The sequence below is a fragment of the Neolamprologus multifasciatus genome, chromosome 13 (assembly GCF_963576455.1).
Source record: "Neolamprologus multifasciatus chromosome 13, fNeoMul1.2, whole genome shotgun sequence".
Lineage (NCBI taxonomy): Eukaryota > Metazoa > Chordata > Actinopteri > Cichliformes > Cichlidae > Neolamprologus > Neolamprologus multifasciatus.
This window is the reverse complement of record NC_140451.1, coordinates 20435661-20453577: the sequence shown is the minus strand read 5'-3', so window position 1 is coordinate 20453577 and position 17917 is coordinate 20435661. Positions and strand designations below refer to the sequence as shown.

General features: G+C 38.4%; 3 protein-coding genes across 8 annotated transcripts; 2 read left to right on the top strand and 1 right to left on the bottom strand.

Moving 5' to 3' along the window:
• Positions 1–1219: 1219 nt before the first annotated feature.
• polh (polymerase (DNA directed), eta) lies at positions 1220–6035 on the bottom strand. Its single transcript, XM_085182657.1, has 10 exons — positions 5685–6035; positions 4401–4535; positions 4001–4233; positions 3724–3902; positions 3540–3643; positions 3327–3446; positions 2960–3083; positions 2824–2889; positions 2516–2688; positions 1220–2399 (listed from the first exon to the last, which is right to left on the bottom strand). Exons 1-10 carry the CDS (start codon positions 5819–5821, stop codon positions 1454–1456), a joined length of 2217 nt encoding a protein of 738 aa, XP_085038783.1. The 5' UTR covers positions 5822–6035; the 3' UTR covers positions 1220–1453.
• Positions 6036–7473: 1438 nt separating this feature from the next.
• Positions 7474–17147, top strand: LOC146505486 (uncharacterized). Of its 2 annotated transcripts, none has more exons than XM_085182661.1 (9): positions 7474–9373; positions 9671–9991; positions 10198–10497; positions 10631–10700; positions 10822–10916; positions 11016–11050; positions 11155–11211; positions 11325–11399; positions 17075–17147. In XM_085182661.1, the coding sequence occupies exons 1-9, from the start codon at positions 9277–9279 to the stop codon at positions 17126–17128; spliced, it is 1104 nt and encodes a 367-aa protein (XP_085038787.1). In that variant the 5' UTR covers positions 7474–9276; the 3' UTR covers positions 17129–17147. The 2 variants fall into 2 exon arrangements, with proteins under 2 accessions (XP_085038787.1, XP_085038786.1); XM_085182660.1 differs by lacking the exon at positions 17075–17147 and adding an exon at positions 11560–11797 and having other exon boundaries at positions 7475–9373.
• Positions 13569–17170, top strand: LOC146505485 (polymeric immunoglobulin receptor-like). Of its 5 annotated transcripts, none has more exons than XM_085182664.1 (10): positions 13574–13728; positions 13918–14238; positions 14390–14698; positions 14825–14885; positions 14993–15087; positions 15207–15241; positions 15375–15431; positions 15722–15778; positions 15898–15964; positions 16140–16212. In XM_085182664.1, the coding sequence occupies exons 1-10, from the start codon at positions 13683–13685 to the stop codon at positions 16142–16144; spliced, it is 1053 nt and encodes a 350-aa protein (XP_085038790.1). In that variant the 5' UTR covers positions 13574–13682; the 3' UTR covers positions 16145–16212. The 5 variants fall into 5 exon arrangements, with proteins under 5 accessions (XP_085038792.1, XP_085038790.1, XP_085038788.1 ...); XM_085182663.1 differs by lacking the exon at positions 16140–16212 and adding an exon at positions 17075–17170 and having other exon boundaries at positions 13577–13728; XM_085182662.1 differs by having other exon boundaries at positions 13575–13728; positions 15898–16212.
• Positions 17171–17917: the final 747 nt, after the last annotated feature.

Below are 17917 nucleotides of genomic sequence, written 5' to 3'. Positions count from 1 at the left end.
GCAATCATGTCAAAGGTTGAACAAGCCATTGGGTTGTCTGTAATTTATGCCATTAAAGCTGCAGCAAAAAACTCTAAGAAATACAATAATACAAAAACTGTAATTTGGCAACTGACAGGCCCTCTGCTGTAGCAACCCGTTATACTTCAGCTCCCTACCTGGACAACCACAGACACACAGAACCATGAACTACCACATACTTAGTGTATTTATGTTTTTACTTCTTTCTTTTTTTTTATAACACTTTATATTACTCACCTGATTTGGGTTGATTAGACTTAATGATTGGAAAAGGTCTCCATTGTGAGTCAAAGCCTTAAACATTGCTTGAATTATAATATCATTAAAAGTTATTATGGAAATTTTTGTTTATGGGGGGGGGGGTTGTTTTGTTTTTTACAGTGACACCAAAATTACACACACCCTTTGCTTTAATTCAATTAATCCAGCTGATGCTTATTAGCTCATCCAGCTGAAGGGCCAATGAGCTTATGTCACAGTCAGGCATCTGTCCAAACTGAACAATAATCCTTCCTCTGAGGGTATTGTTCAGATTTTACAATAACTCAGACACAATAATCACCTAATAGATCTTCAACCAAATTCTGCTCCGGGTCAGATGTGTCATTTCACAGGCAATAACCTGTGAATTGTTATGGATTTTGAGCCAGAGGAGCTGCTACATTATTGACTTGATTGATCTTTTATAACATTCCAATCTGCCCTCCGCTACATTATTTTATGAGTTATCAGCTTATCTTGTACCAGTCCATGATGTAGGCTGTGAGCTCGGCTACGGCAATGTAAATTTACATTTGTGAAGTTAGCAATATCATTGTGATAAAGGATGACAAGTTCAGGGCTACTTTTGTCACATTTGTTCTTATAGAAACCTGAAAGGCTTGCTCACAAGGGTGTGTGGTTTCCTATGTGATTAGCTAAGAGTCTTCTATGTAAATGTACTTAGTTGTGTTTGGAAAACTTATTGACACCAAGAGTATTTCAAATACTACCTTCTTGTCTTACAAATCACAATCATGTGCCCCTCTCTCTTTCTTACTAGAACACTTCATACTGTCGATCGAGTGAGGATTTCTGCTCTACATTCAACTAACTACTGCCATCTGCTGGCAAGTCAAAATACTACACCATAATGCATGTTACTAGGATGAGTAAAAAGAATCTTTAATACACTCTGCTTTAAAAAAAAGTCTCTTAATAATATTGTATTTTTATTTATCATTAAAAAGTAAATTAAATAAATCAAATAAATATGATTTTTTGATTTTTTTTATACACATTGTTATCATCACCCAACTTCAACATTGAAAGCAGAAACAAAGTCTTAATGTCCTGTTTTAGGATATGGCTTTGTAAACAAACATTTTTTAAAATGTGCATAATCAGAACTACGTTTGAGTTTAATTTAAAACTGCGGTTCTGCATTAGATCTTCAGTTTTTCTTGAAGAATGAATCCAGAGTGCCCGTGCTTGCACTTTGGGAGCGGGGTCTTTTCGGTGCTGGTCCCGACTGGCCTCTTGTTTTGGTCTTGCCCCGAGAGGAGTGGGCTGTGCCTGCTCCTGCTGCTGTGAGAGGATTCATAGCGGTACTGGAAGAAGAAGAGGAAGTGATGGTTGATGTGCCTGACGAGAAGGACTGCTGGAGGTCCAGAGCAAAATGATAGTCATTGTGTTCTGGCATTTCCCACGCTAACACCTCCTGACCACAGCGTTCACAGCTCATCAGATCTTCACTGGCCACAGTGGGAGGAGGGTGATTTGACTCCACATTAATGTCCAGTTCATTCCTTAACTCCTCACTTGCCGACTCATGAGATGCATTCTCTGAGCTAAGTTTTGACTCCAAGCCTGATGCCACAGCAACAATGTCTTTGGTGTCTTCCTCATCGACGGGAACTGGCATTTGTCCGTTTTCAGGCTTGTTCAGTGCTGACCCTGAAACCTGGAGGCTTTTTTCAATGGTCCTCTTGTGAAAGAAAGAGGAAATGCCTGGGTGGGGGCTGGATGAACCAATTTTGGACTGAGAAACAGGTGTAAAAGAGGAAGCAGGACAGACGGTGTCTGACTTCAACTGACTAACAGAAACAGAAGTATTGTGAAGCGAGGAAGCTGGGAGACCTTCATTGCAGTGTGCACCAGAATCCTCTTCATCATCATCATCATCCTCCTCTTTTCTAACCTTCTGTTTTTGTTTCTCAACTGCCTTTTGAAAAAAGGACTGGATGGAGCCGGTTTGTTTACACGGGGAGACATTTTTTGGTTCACGGGGTGGCTGCGTTGAAGTGCTATCACTGGAAAGAAAGCCAGCAATCCCCCCCGCTGATGAAACATCGCTGAATTTACTAGCTGAGAGGTATAACATGCTGAGGGGTGGAGTCCTGGGGACATGATGGAAGACAGTTTAAATTAAAAAATTAAAATAAATAAATAAAAATCACAGAACATCCCTTTGGCAAATTACTTTAAAACCTCTGCAGTATCCTGTTCTAATTACCATGCAGCCTGATGGTTTCCTGCTGTGTTCAGACTCTTAATAATGGCAAAGGTGTCGCTGGATATTTTGGTCGCCTCGTAGCGCACTAAAGCACAACATCTAGAGAAGCTGCTCATCCTCTTGTCGCCAAGCTGACGTACACCAACTGTCAGCATTTTAGCCACACGACCGTTCTATAAGAAATTAAAGGAACTGAGCTGAAAATAGTTGCATTTACGGGATTTGACACTAAAGTGAAACCCAACTGAAGAAAAGATGGTTTAATGAGGGAAAAGAACTAAATTACACAACCAAGTATTGTGTCTTACCACTTCTCTGTCCTTGGTCAGCCTCTCCTCTAACTCAAGAGCCAGTTGATGAAGCCAGTACTGTACCTGCACAAATACAAATACTTTAAAAATGCTTGTGGAACACACTGAAAAAGCACAGAAACATTGGCTCTACCTGCTCTTTAGTAGCCAGCGATGTCTTCCCAGGAAAGTTTTTACTGCAGCCAATGGACTTTGGAAGCTGTCTTGGTTTCACAGCTTCAAAATCAATCCCGCGGCACAAGTCGTACAGCCACTGACTACATTAAACAAAGAAGCAGGATAAAGTTTAACGTTCCTGTAGTACAGAAGGGTTTCCAAAATTACAAAGTTTCTTTTCTGAAGCAGAAGTTCAAGTACAGAAGTTCAGAAATGTTTAAGGAAGTTTAAAAGGTCAAAACTACTTGTTATTATTTTAATAACACCATGTGATTACTTTCTTAAGCAAGTTATGTCGCCATTATCAAAATGATAGTATTTAAAGGCATTTCTGGCTCTCTCACCCTGTTTTTTCTCCAAAGTGCTGCTCCAACTGAGCCTTAGAGAAGCGAGTGAGATCGCCCATGTTCTCTATTCCCAGAGTTTCTGTGATTGAAGTTCCCAGCTTACCCCCCAGGTTACGGCTGCAGGGAAATAAATAATACAAGAGGACAGGGTTTAATTTGAAGTTTTTGCTGCCACTCTGTCAATGTAAGCAATGACATAACTAAACTTACATCTTGCCAATGGGGAGACTGCTGAAAAGTTCTGTCACAGAGTCCAGAGGAAGAACAGTTTGTCTGTTGGGCTTGTTCAGACCACAGGCTAGTTTAGCCAATACCTTGGAAAAGTGAGCGGTAAATGATTATCTCTGCAAACACAGTTACCAGTCTTAGACTATTAAATAGCAGTTTATCCTACCTTATTGTGTGATATTCCTGCAGAACAGCGGAAACCTGTGTGTTTCTCCACAGCTGCTCTCATTTCCTCAACAATCAGTGCTCCAACAGTTAGCTGCAGTTCTGCAGAGTTCTGCTCACCCACTGACGGGAATGTTAAAGATTCCAGCCACTGCTGGAGACCTCTGGATCGCTGTTCCTCTGAGCACAAACATGATGTTGTTAGCAGGATAAAGCCTGCTAGAGTTTTTTAGCTGTTATTCTTCGACAGCTTTCTGTGTCAACTGCAGAAAGCCTACCTTTATCCGACACAGTGTCCTCTGCAGATTCTTCAGCTGCAGGTGAACTTTGCGGGTACCCCTGGATGTAGGTGGTCCTCAAGAGCGAAGGTTCGATTTGTTTGTCAGTCATATTTTTCAGTCGCTGCTGGACAGCGGCAGTCAAATCCATGTAGGCCTCATCAATGCTAGCTCTCTCAATCACAGCAAAGCGAGACATGACCTCAATCACCTCCACACTCGCCTCTCTGTAACTACAAAGGGGACAGAAAGAAGTTATTTGCAGTACAGCTTTGGTCATAAGGATTTAAGGCAATTTAAAAAATATTCGTAAATTTAATTAAAGACTCAATGTTGATCGAGTGTTGATCCAATTAAAAAGAGGAAGTCTCTGGGGATGTACATCAGCAGCAGCACTTACTTTGTCAAGTCAGCCTTGCCATGAGACTCACGCACTCGTGCCACCTGGAGGTCTGGGCACAGTTTTTTTGCATCATCCACCCACATGTTCCTGGTGACACCATGGGCCCTGGCCTCATAGCTCACAGCTATAATACTAAGAAACAATAACATTTAGTCAAGGGTCACAAAACAATCATAAATTGTGAAAACATTTTAGAAGGATGTCTAAGCGGTTATTTGTGGAACATGAGGGCGGGTGAGTTGACAACACAGAGACATCAATTCAAATGGTCAATGCAACTGAACACACGCAGTCGTGGGAACGAATTCACCAGTGGGTTACAAAGAGAGAGGGGAATGTTTAAATTCTCTGTAATCTAGTCAACATTTTGTTTTACCGAGTATTTCATTGTTTCAAAATCTGCTGATCTACTGGCATTTTCTCCCCTAAACCAACTCTATGGTTTACAGAGAATGGTCTGAAAAAAAGAGAAAATAAAGCTGCAGTTTTCTGGGTGAAAGTGCCTTGTGAATCTGCTTCACGCTGATAGGAAGGCAACAGTAACTCAAATTCAAATAACCACTCAACTAAGTTATGCAAAAAAACCCAACATTTTTAAACACAAAAAACGATGAACCTTGAAGCAGATGGGCTACGGTCACGGAAGACCACAGCAGGTGCCACTTCTGTCAGCTAAAAAACAGGAAACTAAAGCTACAGTTCACATGGGCTCACCAAAATTAGAAAAGAGATGACTAGGTGTGTTGCCTGGTCTGATGTGTTCAGATTCAGGTTGTGGTTGGTGGTGGTGATGTAATGTTGTGGTGGATATTTTTTTTAGCAGAGTTTGTGCCCCTTAGTACAAACTGAGCATCGTTTAAACAGCACGGCCTACCATGTCCATCCCTTTATGACTACAGTATAACCATGTTCTGATGGGTGCTTCCAGCAGGATAACACACCACGTCACAAACCTCAAATCATCTCAAACTGGTTCCTTGAACATGCCAGTGAGTTCACTGCACTCGAATGACCTCCACAGTCACCAGATATCAGTCCACAAGAGCAAGTTTTGGCTTTTTCATCAACGTTTTAACTCTATGCAACAAAGAATTGAGGCAGTTCTGCAAACACGAGTACGAACAGGATGTACGTAAGGACACCAGAAAAAAAGGGGGAAAAAAGCTTTCGTAACATTAGCTTTAGGAATCTAATGTCACCCACAGACCCAGGTTTTGTGTCACGGCTAGGTGTTTCAATTGCGTCGATCACAAAAACAGTATCTCTGTGTCAGAAACTCACCTGCCTCCTTTCCACGTCTTGTACTGGGCCACCACACAGGGAGTATTCCTCAGAGCTGGATTCAGCCTCTGCTCCACCTGCACGTAAAAGCAGTCCATGTCTACCAACGCCACCACCCTCTCCTTCCCGTACTCCATTATTAACGATGAAAATCTGTCGGTGGTGCTAAGATATGTGTCCGCTTCTTGGCGGGGCTGTTAATTCACAGCTGTCATCAGAACTGAAAGTTCGGTGGACTTGAACGGACCGCCAAAATACACACCGATCGCTTTGCATTTCGAGGGTTACATAAATACGTCATCAACAGTCGACGAAGAAGTCCCTTGGTAATGTCGTCATCACTGAAGAAAACCAGAACTTCGAACATGTCATTCCACAGTTGCCTGCACATCGAAATTAGCTAGCAAGACCACAAAGGTGCAAGAAAGTGACGAGATTCAAAACAATATAAAAACACTATATACACAATGTATAAGTTACAAGAAACACTGTGGGGCTGTATACAAGGGCATCCATAATATATTAAGTAAGGACGGAAGGGCATTTGGTAATTAAGGATAGTGATAAAACACTTGCAAAATATGGAAAATGCAATATATTGATAGTGTAATTTTGAAATATTTTAAAAGCTGCAGTCTTTCTTTTTCACCTTCTCCCTTTAGTGACCATCACATCGGATCATCTGCCTTCATCTCCTGATTGCTCCAAATGAAAATCCCAAAAAGTAAATTGTGTTCTGTGGGAGAAACGTTTTCGTCACTCATCCGGATGACTACTTCAGTTTCAGCTGAAGTAGCATATTAAAAACAGCATGAAACTGACCTCACATCGTTTTGTCAGTCATTATACAAATGTACTGTTTATAAGGTTGGGGAAACCAGCGGTCACCTGAGACTGAAGAAGTCAATTGGATAAGTGAAAAAACGTTTCTCCCAATTGAAATGCTACTTCCACACGAACAGAATCAACTTTTTAGGTTTTCTTAGCTGGATGATACATCAAGACATTCAAATGAAAATCTTAGAATCTTCAGCTCAGCGTCCTCCAGATCCATCTAGTTTCTTTTTTGTCGGCACCACTGTCTCCAAACCATAATTTACAGTCTGACTATTGGTTTGTAAACCTTTTCTTTCACTCTTACTGCTAGGCCTCAGTCACAAAACACTCCTGACACTCATCCTCACCCACTAGTGTGCTGTCTGTTCATTTTGACGGTTGATCCCAGTTATTTAAACCCCTCTGCCTTCACTACTCCTGAATGAAGAGTAAAGTTCATGCAAAAGTGGCAAGCAAAGAAGGTGTTTGGCTTCAATAATGCTGAAGAACTTGTTAGAGTTACTTCAGTCTCTTTATGAGGGCAGATGTACCCAAGATTGTTAAGATCTGATTGCTGAAGACAGAGTTATTGCATGGCAGTCTACAGAGTGTTGCAGTAAATAGAACTACAGAACTCAGTAAGGGACCATGGGTGAATATAAGTCCACCTATTCTTCTAATGACTGACATAAAAATAAACATATAGTGAAACAACACAAATTATCTACTAAAACATTGCAGAAATAAATATATTTAGATAAATTCCAATAGATGCAGTTGTGGGTTATTGTAACTATCAAAACAGGTTTGATCCAATAGCTCTCAAATGGTAATCGTCATTAAAATCATTATCTATTCATTTGTCTCATTGCATTGTTATAAATAAAATATTATTAGTTTTTTTTTAAGTAAATTAAACAAATTATGAAATACTTTTGATAGTTTTGGGTGAATTGTTGGTAACTGTAAAAGCCCTAAAAACAGAAACATTGTCAAAAATATAAATAAAATGAGGAAGCAATCCAGGTTGAAATTTTCCCTGTGATAGTGAAAGGGGTCACTTACTCACAGCAGCTGTGCCAACGTGGTTCTTCTATATATTTATCACCTATTGCTCACTAGATTGCTGGGTAAGTAAGAGAAGCCTTGAGCTAGTAAATAATTAACTTAAAGAGATGAGTCACTGGTGGTTAATCAACAGCTTTTAATATTGTGTTTAATATTTTACTGCTCGGCCATGATTCTGAATTGTAAAAGTGATGTAACCAATCAAGATGGATCAATAGGTGGAACAGCTGTGAAAATAAATGCGAGTGTTCCTAATCTTTTCACTGTAACCATGAGCGATCTGAGATCAGAGAGCAGCGGCTGGTATTGGTGTGCTATTGGAGACTTACAGATGCCATTGCACATAATTGTTCATGAAGTTACTTCAACCAGTAAGACTGCACTGCGGACCAATACAAGTAAGATACTAAGATAACCTGTCTGTTTTCATAAGTTAGCGAATTATCATAAAAATGGCACCACTTATGTATAATTGAGGTTTTTGCAAAAGTATGAAGCTGTTTAATATGTGACTATTAATGAGTTGTGAAATAGATGGAAGTTGCACACGGTATAGAGAAGTAAGTTTCATGTTCAGTGTTCTGTAAAAGATGTTTGTTTATTTTTGATCAATTTCAGTATTCAGAACAGGTACAGTGGTCCACTTTAATTTCAACCAGATAAGAGTGTGGTTTGCTTTAAATACAGTTGAATATTGCTGTAAATTCACTGTAAACTTACAGTGGCATTTAATCGCTTAAGCAAGCAGGGATTTCATCTTTGTTATTGTGACACCATTCCTGGGGCCCGTAACATTATAGTTTAGTATTTTATGGCTTTGGCATATATGGCTGCTATAGGTATTAACTAACTTATCTTCATTGATGATGTAACTGCTGATGGCTGATGGAAGTTGCAGAATGAATTCTGAGGAAGATGGAAACATCTGCTCATGTTCCAGTAAATGCCTGCAAACTCATTGAATAACTCTTCATCCTGCAACAAGATAACTTACTGCTAAGGCAACACAAAACTTTCTCAAACCCCAAAAGGTTAGTCACCTGATAGATAGACATCAAAAAGGCGGTGAGCATCTATGACAGCTGGCACTGCATGCAAGGGATATGCAACAAAGCATTAAACATAACTGCATTCATGTACCTACCGTACCTACCATTACTTTGTCCCAAGCACTGTTGTGCCCTAAAATGAGGTGGCAAATGTTGTAATTGATATATGGTGAAACTAAAATGTATGTTAATGATTATGAATTAAAGTTCAGAATGTGCACTTTAATCACATCTGCACTGTTTGGTATAAATTTTGACACTGAGAAGCACATTGTGGCTTTACCAGACACTGAGTCAGAGTAACAGGAAAAGTTGTCAGAAACCACAGAAATGTCACTCACGTTACCAAAGAACTGACACCCAACCAGAGAAGATGATCTTGCACAATGTAGAACAGTATTTAATTTGCACAATGAAACCCTTTCACTTTCCTGTTTTGACTACATTTTTATATTTTAGTTTTCTCTGTTCTATTTTCTTTTTCAATTTTCTATATGTTCCAAAGAATGATGGGTTTTGAAAAGCCACCAGCTTGACAGATGTTGGGTGTATTACTATTTACTTCATACACTCTTTATTTTGTGAGCCAACTTATGTAAAATGACTGATTTACATAAGAGGAGGAATAACAGAAACTGCAGTGACAGCTGCATATAAGGATGAAAAAAAGGAAGTGGAGCTCACACTGTTTGTTCTGTTCATTTATCGATATGGCTCTCTATGCCAGGATTATTTATATCTTGACTGGACTAACAGGTATGAGGGGGAGGCTTTTAAAGTCCTTTAGCTTGTTTATTAATTTTTACGCTGATTATAAAATTTCCAATAACAAAAATATATTTGTAATAGCCTTGTAATTGTTTTTATTTTATTGAGTTTTTTGAAGACATTATCTAATAAGGAAAAATGAAAAATTTTAAAAGTGTCTAGCCGATCAATGGATTTATTCCACTAAAGTGCTTTATTTGTTCTGTTCATGTACAAAAAGTAAGCCAAAAAGAAAAAACCTTTTAAGCAAACAAAGTAATATAATACTTTATTTGTTCTCTGCAGGAGTTCACAGCATAACTACAGTCGGTAAAGTCTCAGTGAAAACTGGGAAATCTATCTCCATCCCATGTCTCTATGAGTCCCAATACAAATACCATGTGAAGTACTTGTGTGAAGGATATTATTGGAACTCATGCAGCTATGCAGTAAAAACAAACACAGCAGACCCTTCAGGAAAATATTCAATCTCTGATGACAAAAACCAGCAAATTTTCACTGTGACTATAAACCAGCTGGCCTATGAAAACACTGACTACTGGTGTGTGGTGGAGATTAATAATGGAGCAGATTATCGAAAATATTTTAAACTGTCAGTTACCAGTGGTAAGTGCACATCGTTGTACATATTTTACATTGTTTTCAGGATTTCTTGTCACAATTTCTAACAAAAAAAACAACAAATATGTTTTTATTTGTACTAAAAAGACTGAATGTGCTCTCAGTTGTTGTTAAACGTCAATAAGAAAAGATATCTTAAGTCTGAATTTCAATTAATTTTTGTATGTATTGTATTTTTTGTGAACTTTAAGGGATGCCCAGTCTCCATGTGGATCATCAGAGGATTACAGGATACATTGGAGAGAACATAACTATTAAATGTCACCACAGTTACTCTGGAGAAATGAAGTGGTGCAGGCTGGGCAGGAACTGTGTGACAGGATCATCTGGATCCATAGATGGAACAACAGTGACCACTCATATGAGCGACCCAAATGTTTTCACAGTGACCATGAGTGGACTAAAGTCAGAGGACAGTGGCTGGTATTGGTGTGCTAAAGGGGACATTCAGATACCAGTACATTTAACTGTTACTGAGAAACCAATCACCAGTGAGTACTGCAAGCTATCATAAACTCCACATATATATCAGTTCCATCCATTTATAAATGTTAATACTCTCAGAGATATTAGGATATGATTGTTATAATGCTCTAGTAATTATTTATGTATATTTAATTATAGCTACTGCCCCTACTGTTGCTCAAGTTACTGGAAATGGAACAATTCACACATTTGAAGACACACAAGAAAGGTTTGTTTTTCAGTTTTATGTGCAGTATTTAATGAACTGTTCTTGTAAGGGAAACTGTCAAAAAATCCTTTATGCATGTCATTGTTCCTTGTTAAGCTAAACTAAATTATACATTTTGCAGAGTTCCGTTTGACCTAAAGATCCTCATCATTCCTCTGAGCCTGCTGGTCGTGGTCGTAATTGTAGCTTTTCTTATCTGGTTTATAATAAGACAAAGTACGTGTTATTGAAATCATTGAAACATTTAAAATGCAATTAAAGTTTTGATTATTGTGCATTGTTACACGGTTAGTAACAGCAGTTATCTTTTACTAGAGCTGAGAAAAGCAGAATCAACTCCCACAGCAAAGGTAAGAGATCCTGTATGACGGGTCTATATGCAAAGAGTTCGGTGTGACACCAGGCTGACAGTGTTTAGTCTTTCTGTAAATTACATTTTGCTCATTCTACACAGATTGATGAGGAAGTGACATACGCCAGTGTAAGAAATGTGGGAAGAAAAACAGCTGAGGTAGCCCTAACATACCGCAGCTAAACATTTATATTTAAGAATATAAGTAGACATTTTTTTTAAAGCATGTTGGAACTGTAAAGTGTTGGCTTTCTATTTTTGTTCATTCCCAGAGGTCATTTACAGAAGGTGATGGGGAAATCACATACAGTTCGGTTGTGACCATAAAGAATCAAAGTATCAAAATGGTAAATATTAAACATGATAGCAACTGCATTCTGTTTCCCACTTCCTGTGTTTCCTTCATTTAAAATGTTGTTGTCCTGGTATTTTGTGTGTCACTTGGAATTTGGTCACATTCTGCTTTTTTCCCCCCTAACTGTCATTTTTGTTTCTGTTCTCCAACAGGGTGAAGGAAAAGGCACAGACGTTACATACAGCACATTAGCAACTCTCCACTGAAATATTTAAATATTATAACTTGGTAACTTTTTTGTCATGTTTAACTGTTGTTTAACAAACTATATTCCTGCATATTTGCAAAGTGAGTCAAAGAAGCGTTGATCTGTTTGCTCTTTTATCAAGATCAGTGACATTATTCTTGTTTTTTATTGTAATAAAGAAGCATTGCAAGCATCAACAATAATGGCTAATCCTGACCTCTATCATCAGGTTGTGTGAGAACTCTCAGTGTACACCAAACATTTTTGTCTTTGTTGAATGAGAGTGGAATGATATACTATTTGGAATGATTAAGCATGCAGTCTGCCTTAACGTACATTTTTTAAAACATAAATATGTGTGTAATGAGTCATTCTTAACAGCTCACTAAATCGGTACTGCAGTGGTATTGTAATAGGATGCCACCACTGCAACAAGTCACTTTGTTAAATTTTCTACACATTTCAGAATCAGCTGTAAGTTAGAACAGTTGTGGCCATCTTCTTGATGCAATCATGGATATTTGTTGTTTCATCCTGGACACGGTTCTGACACACACTAATCCTCAGCCTCCTTCCTTCCACTTAGCCTACAGTCTCAGCGTGCTATATTTGGGACTAAAACCCTCCATGCATAGGACAGAGTCAGTGGCATCTAACTTCTCCTTTGCCCAGCTTATTAAACCAGCAGGGTATTTGATGACTAGCATGGTGTAGGTGTTAATAGCCCAGGATCTTGTTCTTCCCATTCAGCTGAGTCCACAGGACTTGACTTACACCCTGGAGGTATTTGGGGGTTGCGGCTTTCCTAGATCTTCATGGTTCCCATTTGCCTGTGAGATTCCACCGTACTCATAGCCTACGTTCACACTGCAGGCCTTAATGCTCAATTCCGATTTTTTTTTATCAAATCCAATTTTTTTGTCTGCTTGTTCACACTACAAATAAAATTTGACAGCAAACACGCTCTAGTGTGATCCCTCAAAGCGGTCCACATGCGCAAAAGAAGACGTCACACAACGCACTCTGTTCAGACCCAGACCAAACAGTATTGTTTGACTGATGGCTCTTAATATAAAAACTTTTTTCGGACTTTACATTTTCCAATTTTGCTTTAAGTTATAAAGTTATTTTGTTATTTACATATGGCCTAATAATTGCTCTTTTAGAGAGGTGCGGTGCTTCAAACGATAGTTGCAGATTTCTGTCAGAATCAGCAGATTATACAGTACAAATAAAATGTTCACGTTTCTCCAATGTTGTCTTCCCAACAGTTTCACTAACATCTACACGGGATGGCTAGGAAGCGTTCATGATGTCTTCTTGGGTGCTTCTCCAGCGCTTCTCCGGTGCTGATAATTGGCGTCTGTCTTGTGTCAGTGACGTAAAAGACGGATTTAATGCGACTTGACCATTCAAACAGCAGTCGCTGTCTAAAACATCAGATATGTATCGGATTCAGTACCACATACGAAAGTGACCCAGGTCGGATATGAAAATATCAGATTTGTGCCGTTCACACTGTCATACCATGATCGGATATGTGTCACAAAGGGTCAAAAAAGTCAGATATGATGCACGTTCATCTGCAGTGTGAACGTAGCCATAGTTATCCTCAATGTCTGCAGTGTTGCCTTCTGGTAGTGCAGTCCCCTCAGGGCTGGACTGGGACAAAAAGTCAATATGGCCGGTGTGCCATATATCTATATATGGTGCTCCAGCAGTAGCCTCCTGTGACTGTGAGGCCTGGTTACGAGTTGTTACTGGTACTACAGCCCCACAGCTAACAAGTCGGTAAATTTGACACACTATTATTAGCTTACTTTTTGTTGTTTTCTCTCATTTTTCAAGCTCCACCTTTTTGCCACTTCTTCCAAACTAAAGTTTTCCTACAACGTGCATAAGCGCACAGTAAAGATAGGGGAGGGGCTGGTCCTTTGTCAGCTCACTTTTGTGAAGTGTTTTACATAGGAGGAAGAGTGATTGCAACTACAGTGGCAGTGGCATACTTAGGGTTGAAAAATAGGAAGTGTTGCACTTGGAGTTTTCAAGTGCAACAGTTCATACGATTTTGTCTGCTCACTTATCAATATGGCTCTCTGTCTCAGGATTATTTATATCATCACTGGACTAACAGGTATGTGGCAGGGGCTTTTAAAAATTTGCTTAGTATCTCTGTTGATTTTCAATTTACAATAGTATTAATTTGTAATTTGTAATAACTTACCAAAAGAGATTTTATTTTATTAGCAAAATATTTCATTCTGAAAACATGTAGATAATCAACAGAACTATTCTATTAAAATGTGCATTTGTTTCTTTGCAGGAGTTCACAGCATAACTACAGTCAGTGAAGTATCAGTGAAAACTGGGAAATCTATCTCCATCCCATGTCTCTATGAGTCCAAATACAAAAACCATGTGAAGTACTTGTGTAAAGGACCTAAATGGAACTCCTGCAGCTATGTAGTAAAAACAAACACAGCAGACCCTTCAGGAAAATATTCAATCTCTGATGATAAAAAACAATTTTTTTTTACTGTAACTATAAACAATCTGACAAATAAAAACACTGATTACTGGTGTGTGGTGGAGATTAATAATGGACCGGATTATAGAGAGCAATTTCAACTGTCAGTTACCAGTGGTGAGGTTCCATCTTTGTTAACATTTTAAAGTGGTTGTTATTAAAAGTTAAGAGAAATAGACATGAAGTCTAAATTGCCAATGGTTTTTCAAATCTGTATTTTTTGTCCTTCTATCCACTCATTTCTTTATTTTAATGTTTGTCCTTGAAGGGACCCCCAGTCTCTATGTGGATCATCAGAGGATTACAGGATACATTGGAGAAAGCATAACTATTAGATGTCACCACAGTTACTCTGGAGAAATGAAGTGGTGCAGGCTGGGCAGGAACTGTGTGACAGGATCATCTGGATCCATAGATGGAACAACAGTGACCACTTATATGAGCGAACCAAATGTTTTCACAGTGACCATGAGTGGACTACAGTCAGAGGACAGTGGCTGGTATTGGTGTACTAAAGGGGACATTCAGATACCAGTACATTTAACTGTTACTGAGAAACCAATCACCAGTGAGTACTGTAAGTAATTATGAACTTGACACATGTATCAATTCCATCCATTTATAAATGTTAGTACTCTCAGAGATATTAGGACAATCATTGTTACAGTACTCTAGTACTGACTGTTGTTTTGTTGAATTATAGCTACTGCCCATACTTTTACTGGAGATAGAACAATTACCACATTTAAAAATGGACAACAAAGGTCAGATATCTTTTGTATTTGCAGTAGATTTAGCAACAAAACTGTTCTTTTGACTAAAAATCTTTTATGCTAAACTTAATTATGTGTTCTCAAACTGCATGTTGCAGAGCTTCATTTGACCTCAAGACCCTCATCATCCCTCTGAGTGTGTTAATCTTTATTGTAATTGTGGTGTTGTTCATCTGGTTGATACTGAGAAACAGTAAGTCTTGTTAAACTTTGATTGAAATCCAAACAATATTTACTTGAATTTATGCATTATTGTTGGCTATTTTGCATTGTTAACACAGAGTCTGTAACAGGTGCTTTGTTTTTTTGTAGAGCAGAGAAAAGCAGACTCATCAGCCACAGCAATGGTAAGTTATATTGATTTATTTCTCTGTGAGCTTGGTACATGATTCTACAAGAATAGCTAAATTAATTGATAGGGAAAACTTTTATAAGTACAGTTTTGCAGATGTTCTAATTATTTTCTGTTTTCCAATGCAGGCCGGAGTGGAGGTAGCATACGCTGAAGTTAGACCCAAGAAAAAACACTTAGGCAAGGTAACCAACTGCTGTCCTATCAAGAAATCAAGTCTAGGATTTTCAGTGAATATACTGACATTGGAAAGTAAAATGTCTAATTGATCAAATTAATCTTCCAGTATTGTCTTCATGCATGCTCAATCATCCATAGAACGAAATCCAAAAAGCCAACCCAAAAAGTTAATCTGTTCTACGTCCAGAAGAACAGATTCAGCTCTCCTTTAAGGCTCTGTATGGAAAGAGTTTGGAGTAACCAGGCTGACACCTTTCAATCTTTCTCTAAATTACATTTTGTTTATCCTACACAGGTGGACCAGGAAGTAATATACGCCAATGTGGGAAACATTAGAAGAAAATCACCCGAGGTAACCCTAACATACTACAACTATACATTTGTATTTGAGTATAAGCAGACTTTAACTTTTTCTTAAAGAATGACACGACTGTAAAGTGTTCTGTTTCCACTCCTTTTGTTTTCCCCCAGATGTCACTTCCTGAAAGTGATGGGGAAGTCATGTACAGTTCAGTTGTTACCACAACAAAACAAGAGGGTAAATATTAAAAGACCTAAAACCAAACACACACCATTTCCCACATACTGTTTCCCTCTTTTCAAGTTATGTTGCTCATTGTCCATTGTAAGACATGATTCGCTTTAAATTTGGTCACCTTGGTCTTTGCTTTTTCTTTCTAATCGTCATATTTGTTTCTGTTCTCTGTTCTCAGGGTGAGGCAAAAGACACATATGTTATGTGCAGCACATTAGCCAATCACTACTGAAATCTTTAAATATTAGAACTTTTGGCCTTTCTGTCTCTTTATATCTACCTTTTACTGGAGTTTTTGCAGGATACAGTGTTTTCTTTTACTGTCAGCAGATCAGTCACCTAGCCATGCAGTATGCCTACAGATTTGCATTCTCCAAAGAGCTCACTGAACTGGTCCAGTAATGGTATTGTAATAGGATGGGACTGTTGCAACAAGTCAGTTTGTGAAATTTCTTCTCGCCTAGCTCTTCCACAATCAACTCTAAGTTATGTTATTGCAACCTGGAAACATTTTGGAACCACAGCATCTCAGCAATGTATTGCCAGTACATGTAAAGTTACAGAGCAAGATTGTGGAGAACTGAGGCGTATAGGGTGTTATCAGTGTTCTGTTGACTTAAAACTCCAAGCCTACTCTGACATCACCATCACAAAAACTTTGTGCCAGGAACTCGAAGGCATGGGTTTCAATGTTTCTGACCAGGGTTCTGAGTTTTCTTGGGTTTAACTATAATTTGTGTTTCTCAAGGATCATGTTTTTTGTGTCTTGTTTGCCTTTTTTAGAGTTTTTGCTTAATTTAGTTCATTATGTTGTAAGACTAGTTTATCTTATCTTTTGTACAGAGTTGATTATTAATTTCTTCCAGTTCATCCAAGACCTTCTTGTGTTTCCATGTCTTGTTGCTTCCTGTTTTGCTTTGTATAACCTGTTCCTTTTTTTTGTGTGTGTGTGTGTGTGTTTGTTTGTTTAGATTTATGGAGATTGTTTCCTGCTATTCAGTTTGTTTTCTGTCTGCTATAAACACACTCTTAAACCTTGTTGAAAGACCGTCCCAGAAGAGTCGAAGCTCTTATAGTTGCTTAACTGTCAATTTTGTTTCTGTTCTCCAACAGGGTGAAGGAAAAGGCACAGAAGTTACATACAGCACATTAGCTACTCTCCTCTGAAATATTTAAATGTTATAACCTTTTGCATTTTGTGTACCTGTATTACTGGAGTCTTTGTCAGACAAGTGCTGCAATGTGTTATCTGCTCTCATCAGCTTGTTATATGATTATTTGTTTTTAACTGTTGTTTAAGAAACTATATTCCTGCATATTTGCAAAGTGAGTCAAAGAAGTGTTGATCTGTTTGCTCTTTTATCAAGATCGTTGTCATTAATCTTGTTTTTTTGTTATTTTTTGTAATAAAGAAGCATTGCAAGCATCAACAATAATGGCTAATCCTGACCTCTATCATCAGGTTGTGTGAGAACTCTCAGTGTATATCAAACATTTTGTCTTTGTTGAGTGAGAGTGGAATGATATACTATTTGGAAAGATTAAGAATGCAGTCTGCCTTTATGTACATTTTTTTTTAAACATAAATATGTGTGTAATGAGTCATTCTAAAGACCTCACTAAATTGGTACTGCATCTTTGTTTAATCCTGGACACGATTCTGACACACACTAATCCTCAGCCTCCTTCCTTCCACTTAGCCTACAGTCTCAGGGTGCTACATCTTGGACAAAAACCCTCCGTGCATAGGACAGAGTGGCTCATGCTCAAAGTAGCCATTCATTTAACCCAAATCCTTGAATCTCTCATATCCTATTTATGTTTCTCCATCTATACTCTTACTCTTTGATTTCATCTTCCTTCATCTCTTTCTCACTTCTCTACAGCTGGTGCTCCAGCAGCAGCTTCCTGTGACTGTTGTGGTCGCAAATTTTGAAGCCATCATGATAACCTTAT

What these genes read in the sequence shown, in the direction of transcription:
- polh (XM_085182657.1), bottom strand. Translation starts at nt 5,821, where the DNA reads ATGGAGTACGGGAAGGAGAGGGTGGTGGCGTTGGTAGACATGGACTGC. An exon ending in AAGACGTGGAAAGGAGGCAG is followed by an intron (nt 4,536 to 5,684) that starts GTGAGTTTCTGA and finishes ATTGTTTCTTAG; the next exon opens with TATTATAGCTGTGAGCTATG. An exon ending in GGAAACCATCAGGCTGCATG is followed by an intron (nt 2,400 to 2,515) that starts GTAATTAGAACA and finishes TCATGTCCCCAG; the next exon opens with GACTCCACCCCTCAGCATGT.
- LOC146505486 (XM_085182661.1), top strand. Translation starts at nt 9,277, where the DNA reads ATGAAAAAAAGGAAGTGGAGCTCACACTGTTTGTTCTGTTCATTTATC. An exon ending in TATCTTGACTGGACTAACAG is followed by an intron (nt 9,374 to 9,670) that starts GTATGAGGGGGA and finishes TGTTCTCTGCAG; the next exon opens with GAGTTCACAGCATAACTACA. An exon ending in TAAACTGTCAGTTACCAGTG is followed by an intron (nt 9,992 to 10,197) that starts GTAAGTGCACAT and finishes GTGAACTTTAAG; the next exon opens with GGATGCCCAGTCTCCATGTG.
- LOC146505485 (XM_085182662.1), top strand. Translation starts at nt 13,683, where the DNA reads ATGGCTCTCTGTCTCAGGATTATTTATATCATCACTGGACTAACAG. An exon ending in ACCAATCACCAGTGAGTACT is followed by an intron (nt 14,699 to 14,824) that starts GTAAGTAATTAT and finishes GTTGAATTATAG; the next exon opens with CTACTGCCCATACTTTTACT. An exon ending in TTAGAAGAAAATCACCCGAG is followed by an intron (nt 15,779 to 15,897) that starts GTAACCCTAACA and finishes GTTTTCCCCCAG; the next exon opens with ATGTCACTTCCTGAAAGTGA.